The sequence below is a fragment of the Plasmodium cynomolgi genome, chromosome 2, assembly GCF_000321355.1.
Source record: "Plasmodium cynomolgi strain B DNA, chromosome 2, whole genome shotgun sequence".
NCBI classification, from domain to species: domain Eukaryota; phylum Apicomplexa; class Aconoidasida; order Haemosporida; family Plasmodiidae; genus Plasmodium; species Plasmodium cynomolgi.
The window spans coordinates 174,619-184,001 of NC_020395.1; the positions used below are offsets into that span (position 1 = coordinate 174,619).

Below are 9,383 nucleotides of genomic sequence, written 5' to 3' on the forward strand. Positions count from 1 at the left end.
TAAATAATATATATAAAATAAATAAAATGAATAACCATGAACATGGGAAGAGAACCGATTCTATGGAGGAATACGAATGGGTTCAGGCAGAAACCGGAGAAACGAGTAACACAACGAAAAATGTATGCTTTGCTTCCGCTTCGAAGGAGGCACAGGAGGACGTGTGCATATCTAATCGAACGACGGAAAATGAGAACGATAAGGAGGAACTAGCGGGTGGGTACTTTTCTTCATCGGATGGGTCCGCAAGGGAGTGTTACGGGGGGGTAGATGAAAGGGGTGCCGACCCTGTCGCGTGCGGTCCTAACACGCAGCACAGCCCCGCCGTGTCACACAAGCTAGTCGCTCCCCACTTGGACAGCTGCTCCGATCCCACCCTTGACAGACCCCCCCACGGGGAACAAAAAAACAGTGGAGTGGTCAAAATATGCATCAGCAGCGTAGGCGGAATGGGTGGAGAGTCCTTCCCGAATGGCCCCGAGGGGGAGGGCTCCCCGCAGTGCTACGACGAGAGGATGCTGTCCCCGGTTTATAAGGGCGAGGGGAACCACGCCGCGAAGGGGGGCGAGAAGGATATCACTAAGGGAGGCGCAAAGGGAAGCGAGAAGGGAAGCGAAAAGGAAAGCGAAAAGGACATCACTAAGGACATCGCTAAGGACATCGCTAAGGGCATCGCTAAAGACGCCGCTAACCAACACACAACGGAATGCTCAGCGAACGACGCAAAAATGAACGCAGTCAACGAACTGATGCGAAACATAAGACAGTTCAACCACTCCATGCAATCCATATCTTCCACCAGTGATACACTCTTCCAACAGAACCTGTCCAAAATGTATTCAGAGCTTGCATCTACTAAAAATTTAGAATCGCTCAGTGGGTTCTATGAAGAGGTTCCCCTAAGCGGAGCTACAGTGAAGGAGGGACAGCAGAAAAATACGCATGACTCACCAGTAGGGAAAGAAGCAGACAGTGTCGTTAACACATACACGAGCACTTGCAACGATTGGAAGAGGCAAACTAACTGCGCTGACGAGAGGGGACCATATACACTGAACGAGATGGAAGGGGAGGGAAAAGAACAAGCTGACAGGGACCTGCAGGGGAAGAAATACTCGATGAGTGAGATTAGTCCCCTACACTTGACAAAGAAGGACTCGAATGGCATTTCGTCGAATCAGTGGGAACAAATGAAGAGGAGCTTCTGCGACATTGAGAATAATTTGATGCATCTGAGCAGGGCCAGCATGGGTTCTACTGTGGTAGGTTCTGAGCTGATGGGCACCGCCGCAATGGGTTCTACTGTGGTGGGTTCTGAGCTGATGGGTACCGCTGCAATGGGTTCTACTGTGGTGGGTTCTGAGCTGATCGGCACCGCGGCAATGGGTTCTACTGTGGTGGGTTCTGAGCTGATCGGCACCGCCACAATGGGCTCTACTGTGGCGGGTTCTGCGCTGATGAACACTGTCGGGTTCGAGGCGGATGAAGCGTACATCGGAGGAGCCAGCTCCCCCTCCACCCCTAACCTCTCGTACGCGACGCTCGACATGGAAAAGTGGCACTCCTCAGGCGAGTTCTTTCCCACCATGGACTACACTGTTGTTCACTCGAGGCATATTAACTTGGACGTCACCGGCTCGTATCAGTTGGCTCCAGCGAAAGGGGGAGTGGTCCCGTCAGTCGGTTCGCCCAAGGAGGTTCCCCTAGGTGCGGCCTCCCCCAAAGTGATCCCCCTAAGTGGTACATCCCCTGGAGTGGTTCCCCTAGGTGCGGCTTCCCCGAGAGTGCCCCCCCTAAGTGGTACATCCCCGAGAGTGCCCCCCCTAGGTGCCGCCTCCCCCAGAGCAAAACTGACCAAGCTGAACCTCGGGAAAGCCAACAATCTGCAGAGTAATGTATTCTCGAAGGAGGAGGAAGCCATGAGTGGGAAGACACCACCCCGAGGGGAAGGAGCCAAAGTGGAGAGCGCAAAAGTGGAGAACTCCAAAATGGAGAACTCCAAAATGGAGAGCACCAAAATGGAGAGCGCCAAAATGGAGTGTGGGAAAGGCCCGAACACGATGCCCAAAATGAAGTCGCCCAGAAACGTGGCGAGGGGCACATCAAACAAAACCATAATCAGTGCACCAAAAAATGTAAAGGTAAAAAGTAAAGCGACAAACGAGACGACGAAGACACCAAAGATGATGAAGCGGAACAGCGATGGGTGCAGCAGTGCTGGTGGGGTCAAACCAGAAGGAAAAGCCAGCGCATCTCCCACCTCTGCAGTTATTAGTACCAGCACTTCCTCAGTGACGTCTGCAAACCAAGGGACGGGTTCCAACGTACCTCACCCGAACGGTGGGTCCCCAACACACCAAAGCATCCCCACATGTGCAAGACAGACCAATAAAAATGAGAAAGGTGGTTCTACAGAAAAGGATGTAACATATAACATGAACGTGGTTATTAGATGCAGACCAATGAGTGCTAGCGAAAAAAACGAAGGAGCAAAAAATGTAATAAAAATTTTGGACAATAAAATGATAGTGCTTCTAGATCCTTCAGATAACTCAGATAATGTATTGAGACAAAATAGAAGTCGAGAAAAAAAGTACGTCTTCGATTACGTCTTTGATGAGACTAGCTCCCAAGAGGATGTATACAAGAACAGCGTTAAATGTTTAATAGATGCAGTGATTGGAGGGTATAACTCCACAGTTTTTGCTTATGGAGCTACAGGTGCAGGAAAAACACACACAATTATAGGACACAAAAATGAGCCCGGAATCATGAACATGATTTTGAGAGACTTATTTGACAGAATCAAAAAAATGGAAGTAATGAATGAATACAAAGTGAAGTGTTCCTTTATTGAGATTTACAATGAGAATATATGTGATCTACTGAACCCGTCAGATGAGTACCTAGATGTGAGAGAAGATCCCATTAAAGGAGTTACCGTGTCTAACATTTTCGAGGTCTGTACTACATCTGTCGAGGAAATTATGGAACTAATACATACGGGGAACAAAAATAGAACCCAAGAACCCACAGATGCAAACAAAACAAGCTCTAGAAGCCATGGAGTACTACAAGTAATCGTAGAAGAAACAGAAAAGGGACAAGGAATCTACCAACAAACCAAGAGGGGAAAACTATGTGTTATTGATTTAGCAGGAAGTGAAAGAGCTAGCCAAACAAACAACAAAGGAATGAGACTCTTAGAAGGAGCCAATATAAACAGATCACTCCTAGCCTTAGGGAATGTAATAAATGCTCTAGTGTCCAGAAGCAAAGGAACAAGCAAATCCAATTTTATCCCCTTTAGGGACAGTAAGCTCACTCGGTTACTAAAGGACTCTCTAGGAGGGAACTGCAAAACGGTGATGATTGCAAATGTGAGTCCATCCCATCTTTCCTACGAAGACACACATAACACTCTGAAGTATGCCAATCGAGCGAAGAACATAAAAAATGTTGTCACATCTAACGTAGTGGTGGTGAAGCAGCACCTTACCATGTACATTGATGTGATCGAGAAGCTGAAAAGCGAAATTGAATTTTTAAAGGAACAGCTACATGAGAAGGGGAAGATGAACGACTACTTGAGTTCCACATCTACCAACTTCGACTACTACGACCAGCTGAAAGAGTACGAGCGCAACTGCTCCAGGGAAGAGCTCCTAAACATAATCTCTGCGTTGAAGCGCGAGAACCAGCGCCTGCGCATGGGCGAGGGGGTGGACATGGCAGACGTGGAGGGCGCGGCAGACGTGGAGAACGCGGCAGGCGTGGGGGGTGCGGCAGATGTGGGGGGTGCTACCCTCGTGGGTGATGCGAACGACGCTGTCGGGGCCGACGGACAGCTGCACGCGCAGCACGATGAAGAAATAGCCAAGCATCAACAAGAGCTGAGTGACTTGAGAGCAGTCAATGAGAAACTATTCGTCGACAACAAGAAGTTTCACGAAAAGCTGCAAGAATACATGCAAGTCTCGCAGAATCTACGGGTTCTAAATGAAGAGTATAAGCGCCAGATTGACGGGTTCAAGGCCATGATGCATACTAATGATGCCAACCATGTCCTGATCAAGAAGAAGCTCGACGACCTGCGCAAGAAATACGAGCAGCTCAAGGTTTAGCTCGAGTGGTGTAGCGGCGTGGCTGCAGATGTGTCGGGCTGGAGGCAATCTTCGAGGATAGCCCGCTGCTAATCCGCTGCTATCCCGCTGCTATCCCGCTGCTAATCCGCTTCTAACCCGCTGCTAACCCGCGAACTAGCAGCCGCTCCCCCGTGCGACCACCTCGACACCAGACGCCACGACACTTACCCCCTCCCAGGAAAGCACGGAGGATAAAGAAAACGACGATGTGTTCGATAAATGGAAAAGGGAACTCACCAAAGTAATGGAGGCTCATTTTGTTGGGGGCGTTTCTCGCCGCTGCTCGGTGTTGCTCTTTGGAGGTGCCTCGCCGCTGCTCGGTGTTGCCCAGTGTTGCTCGGTGTTGCCCAGTGTTGCTCGGTGTTGCTCAGTATTGCTCGCTGCAGTCTCCCCCAACTTCACTGCTCGCCTTACTCCCTTTTGCTCTTCCCCACCCCCACGAAGGTGTTGGATGAGAGGAAAAAAATAAAGTCAGTTATCCTAAGTGTCGAGAGGAGACTCATCACGAACAAGGAAGTTGGGGCGGATGCCTTTTCCGAGGCAGACCTCCGCGGGTTGTACCAGAAGGTAATTTGTTGGGCCAATCAGGGGGGGAGCTCTCGTGGCGGCGGTGATGATGCAGAGGGCCTAAATGGCGCACTCGGTGGGAGGCAGAAGTGCCTCTGTTAGCCGTCCCCGTATTAGCCACCCTTGTGTTCGCCCCCCGTGTGCGCTACGAACATGGCTCCTCTCCAAACCATTTCGCCGCGCCGCAGAAAAGCAAAATGGACGAGGAACTGCAGAGGAACATCCTGCAGACGAACGAGTTGCTAAAGGAGCTGCCCCTCCAGATAAGGGACGAAAAGACGAAAAACTTCTTGTTCCTATTTTACACGAACAAGGTGCTGCTGCAGGAGAAGGAGGAGCTACAGGTAATTCCGGCTCCGTGGCTGCCGCTCCACCCAGAGAAGCCACGTATTATGCAGCCATGTATGTAGCCATCGGCACAACCACTTTCTCCGCTTTCTCCACTTTCTCTCCGCCGCTTCCCCCCCCGGCAGGAATTCTTCGAGCTCTCTTCAACCATCATTAGCCAAAAGGAGAAACAAATTAGCAGCCTGAAGGACCAGTTAAAAATGACTGACGCGTGCGCCCTGTTAAAGATGTGAACGCCTCGTTTGACTGGGAGAGCAGGCGGGTCCGCCCCATGGCATCGACGACGTCCACCTACGCACTGACATCCCATTTTGAAGGAGAAGCAAAAAGTGTGTCTTCTCCGACGGGGGAGGCGCACAAAATGGTCTCCATGGTCGCCATCGTTGCCATCGTTGCCACCGTCGCCATGGTCGCAATCGTTGCCATAGTCTCCATGGTCGCCACCCTTGCCACCCTCGCAGTCTCCCAAATGGGCAAAGAGGCCTAAACGCAATGCACTCGGCCCCCACTTCGCACGAAGCGGAGTCCCCTTGCACCCGTTTGCTCCGCGCACCACTGCTTTGCGAACAAGCCCTGCGGTGTCGAGACCCAGCGTCGACGCTTTTTTTTTTTTTTTTTTTTTCAAACATGTGCACAACTGTTCGGCGTCGACAAACGTCCACATGCGCAAGAGGGGGCAAAACTGCTCAAACCTGCTCAAACCCTCGCAAACCTGCGCATGCAGTTCATCGTGCCACATGTGGTTATGTCGTTCTTTTCTATTTTCTCCAATTTCTTTTAATTTTTAAATCAGGGCACCACAGCGATTAGCCACTGTGCATTCGTAGGAGCGTCCTTATATGTACATATTGTATATATATATGTATATTTTTTTTTTTTTTTTTTTTTTTTTCTCCTTTGGCATCAAGCTCTTGCATAGTTCAAATTTTTTCTCTCAACCCGTTTTGGAAGATCGAACGCGACGAAATTTAAGTAGCTTGCTTGACATCGATTAGCAGCACAGCTCTCTCGACAACGATTAGCAGCACTGCTCTCTCGACAACGATTAGCAGCACAGCTCTCTCGACAACGATTAGCAGCACAGCTCTCTCGACATTGATTAGCAGCACAGCTCCCTCGACATTGATTAGCAGCACAGCTCTCTCGACAACGATTAGCAGCACAGCTCTCTCGACATTGATTTGCAGCGCAGCTCTCTCGACAACGATTAGCGGCACAACTCTCTCGACAGAAATTGACAGCGCGGTGGCAGGGCGAAGGTCAGAGAGGTTATCCCCAAGGTAGATAGCGTAACCCCGGGGCAGGTCACCAACTTCTGAAGGTCTCCTACCTCGGACCGATGAGGAGCCTGCCGAACATCATCGTGACGGGCGTGCCCGGAGTGGGCAAGACGACTCTGTGTGAGGAACTAGTGGAAATAATAAACAAGGAATTGAAGGAAGACCAACAGGTAGAACCAGCTAGCCAAATGATACATCTAAACCTTTCCAAAGTTATAAAAGAGGAAAGACTCTACGAAGAATTTGATGACCAATTAGATGCAAGCATCTACAGTAACGACATGGTAAACGAGAAATTGGAGAAACTAAAATTAGAAAATGGAGGATACATAATAGACTTCCACGATGTAGATTTCCTCGAGCAAAAGGAACTCATCGATCACATTTTTTTATTAACCACTTCGACAAATAAGTTGTATGAACGACTGGAAAAAAGAAGCTACTCCAAGGAGAAGATAAAAAATAATATCGAATGCGAAATATTTCAGGTCATAAAGGAGGACATCCTCACGTACTATAATGACCCGTCCATTTTTGATGAGCTGGGGAACAACGACATGGAACAGTACGAGAGCAACCTGCAGCTGATCAAGGGTTGGGTACTCTCCTGGGCGAAGAGCGGTGAGGCGCTGCCACGGTGAGGTGGTACACCGGTGAGGCATTGTCACGGTGAAGCGGTACACCGGTGAGGCGTTGTCACGGTGAAGCTCGCTCTGCAATGGTGAAGTGACCCCCCTTTGGCTATCGCCCCGGGGATACCACGCGGTCGTCCCAACTGGAGAGGCCCCCATCAAATGGGATGACACACTCCCCTCGCACACGTGCAACACGTGTGTGTGAAGAAGAAGAAGTCATATATATCCCCCACCCCCACCCCGCTTCTCACTCGACTGCGCCGCTTGTATGTTTTGACGGCCCAGGTGAGGCGGCCCAAGCCGGTCAGACAAGGTGACCCCATTTGTACGTAAAAGCCTCCCCCAATTTTGTCTGTACACTGGAGGTGTTATTTTGTTTATTTTATCGTATTTTATCTTATTTTATCTTATTTTTTTTATCACATTTTTTTTTACTTTTTTTTTACTTTTTTTTTTTTATTTCACCCCTGTTAATTCAAACGGTTAAATTAAAGCAAATCGTTGAGACTCCTCAAACTGTAAATTTTTGTAAAAAAGAAAAAAAAAAAAGAAAAAAAATTCCTTCGCACCCTCATTCCACTTTATCCGGGCCCCACGCCGCTCCGCAGGTCACTTGTTCTTCCTGCGCCGGTCGTCACTCAGGTACTTCTGTCGAAGTGTGGCCAGCTTGGAGTTGTTCCCCACCAAGTAGTACGAAGGCAAAATATAATCCGCAGCACTCAGCAGTTCCTTAAAGGTCGTCTTCAACGTATTCGTTGTCACTCCACACACAGCAGCAATTTGCGCGATGTTCGGCAACTTCAAATTCTTTTCATCACTTGTGTTAAGCTCAACAATAAGGTGAATGGATCCACCACAAAGAGAGTTCAATCGATGAGATGTCGTAATTAACGTCGTGGCTTTCTTCACGACGTACTCAATAGATTCAATCACATCGATAGATAACTGTAGCCGATTCGATAAGGTAAAAATTAGGTGAGAGATATTTTCGTTGTAGACAAAGGCTCTAGAAGGCAGGATCTTCTTCAACTTATTTATTGTTTTTCCTAGATCCTTTTCTTTGAAGGACCTGTCAAATGTGATCAGCTCTTTGATGCTCTTAATATGTCCCGCTTCTCTACAGGCCAGATAGACCACTGCCAGCATGTTAAGGTTGTTGATTCGGTTCTTCAGTTGTTCCATGTCCTGTCGGGGGGGGAGAAGTGGGAAGAAGTTAGACGAAGTTGGACGAAGTTGGGCGAAGTTGGGCGAAGTTGGACGAAGTTGGACGAAGTTGGACGAAGTTATACGTGTGCATGTGTGATGAGGCGACTTGTGTGGAGGCACCAAGGGGGGGGAAAAAAAAAACAACACCACCCCCACTGCCATACATCATCCTATTCTCGCCCCTCTTCTCCTCTCCTCTGCGCTCCACTGTGCACCCTACCTGCAGCTCCTTCGTTATCTCCTTCGCCCGCTCAATCACATTGCTGCGCAGGAAAAACGTTTCACAAATAAGCTTCAGTATGTTAAAGGCGGCCAGCAAAGTCTGGTCACTCTTATTGATCTGTGTCATCATATTCAGATGCTGTAGCTTCTTGCTTGATTTTATAAAGGTCGTACTCGTCAAATTATTTTCGAACCATATGTCACTAACCTCTCCGACTCTATTCCGATCATTCGACTTCATCTGTCCATCGCTGTGAAAATTTCTCCACTCCTGTTCCTCTGAGAGGATACGACTTTCCAACACCCGTCCACATCCGTTACATATTTGCGTCCCTTCACTGTTGTCACATATGATTATTCCCTTTTCTTTGCAGTCTGGACATGTATCATTCCTCGTGCTCCTAAAGGTTCGTAGGAGCTTCCTCTTCCCGCTGTGGCTCTCACTGTTCGCGCCTGAGGGGGGTAGGTGCGTAGGTACGTGCGTTTCTCAGAAGGAAGCGCTACTGCGGTGGTGCCGTCTCTCCGTGGCGCCGCCTCTCTGTGGTGCCGCCTCTCCGTGGAGGGAGGACTCCCGACTACGGGAGTTCCTAACCGGGAGATCCCCCACCAGTTGGCACTCCTGCAAACCCTCACGAGAGCGTTACCTAAGTTCAGTGGCGTGGGTCTGTCATGGTGGGAACTCAGAGCCAACTTCTTGTTGTGGAACGATGACATTTCTACGCATTCATTTTTGGGGCTCGGGGCGTTCTTTGCTCCTTCGCTCGGTTGGTCGGTTGATCCGTTGGTCACTTGGCCGTAAGAGAGTTGGCTCACTCGACCGTTTCCTCCGTAACCGTTTCCCCCTTAATCGTTTCCTCCTTAACCGCTTGCTCCTTAACCGCTTGCTCCTTAACCGCTTGCTCCTTTTATCGCTTCTCTCCCTCTGCCAGCTATCCCGCGGGAAGTTACACGGCCGGTCTTTACCAAGGGGGAACCACTTC

General features: G+C 49.3%; 3 protein-coding genes across 3 annotated transcripts; 2 read left to right on the plus strand and 1 right to left on the minus strand.

Moving 5' to 3' along the window:
- Positions 1–26: 26 nt before the first annotated feature.
- Positions 27–5,293, plus strand: PCYB_021340 (kinesin; the record flags this gene model as incomplete). The annotated part of the gene is made up of 6 exons (XM_004220484.1): positions 27–1,639; positions 1,844–4,124; positions 4,390–4,485; positions 4,590–4,712; positions 4,901–5,056; positions 5,186–5,293. The coding sequence occupies 2 exons, from the start codon at positions 27–29 to the stop codon at positions 4,122–4,124; spliced, it is 3,894 nt and encodes a 1,297-aa protein (XP_004220532.1). The 3' UTR covers positions 4,390–4,485; positions 4,590–4,712; positions 4,901–5,056; positions 5,186–5,293.
- A 1,106-nt stretch (positions 5,294–6,399) lies between these two features.
- Positions 6,400–6,981, plus strand: PCYB_021350 (hemoglobin and proliferation regulated protein HBR1; the record flags this gene model as incomplete). The annotated part of the gene is made up of 1 exon (XM_004220485.1): positions 6,400–6,981. The coding sequence occupies one exon, from the start codon at positions 6,400–6,402 to the stop codon at positions 6,979–6,981; it is 582 nt and encodes a 193-aa protein (XP_004220533.1).
- A 603-nt stretch (positions 6,982–7,584) lies between these two features.
- PCYB_021360 (transcription initiation factor TFIIB) lies at positions 7,585–9,117 on the minus strand (the record flags this gene model as incomplete). The annotated part of the gene is made up of 3 exons (XM_004220486.1): positions 7,585–8,160; positions 8,402–8,856; positions 9,048–9,117. The coding sequence occupies 3 exons, from the start codon at positions 9,115–9,117 to the stop codon at positions 7,585–7,587; spliced, it is 1,101 nt and encodes a 366-aa protein (XP_004220534.1).
- Between the last annotated feature and the right edge of the window lie 266 nt (positions 9,118–9,383).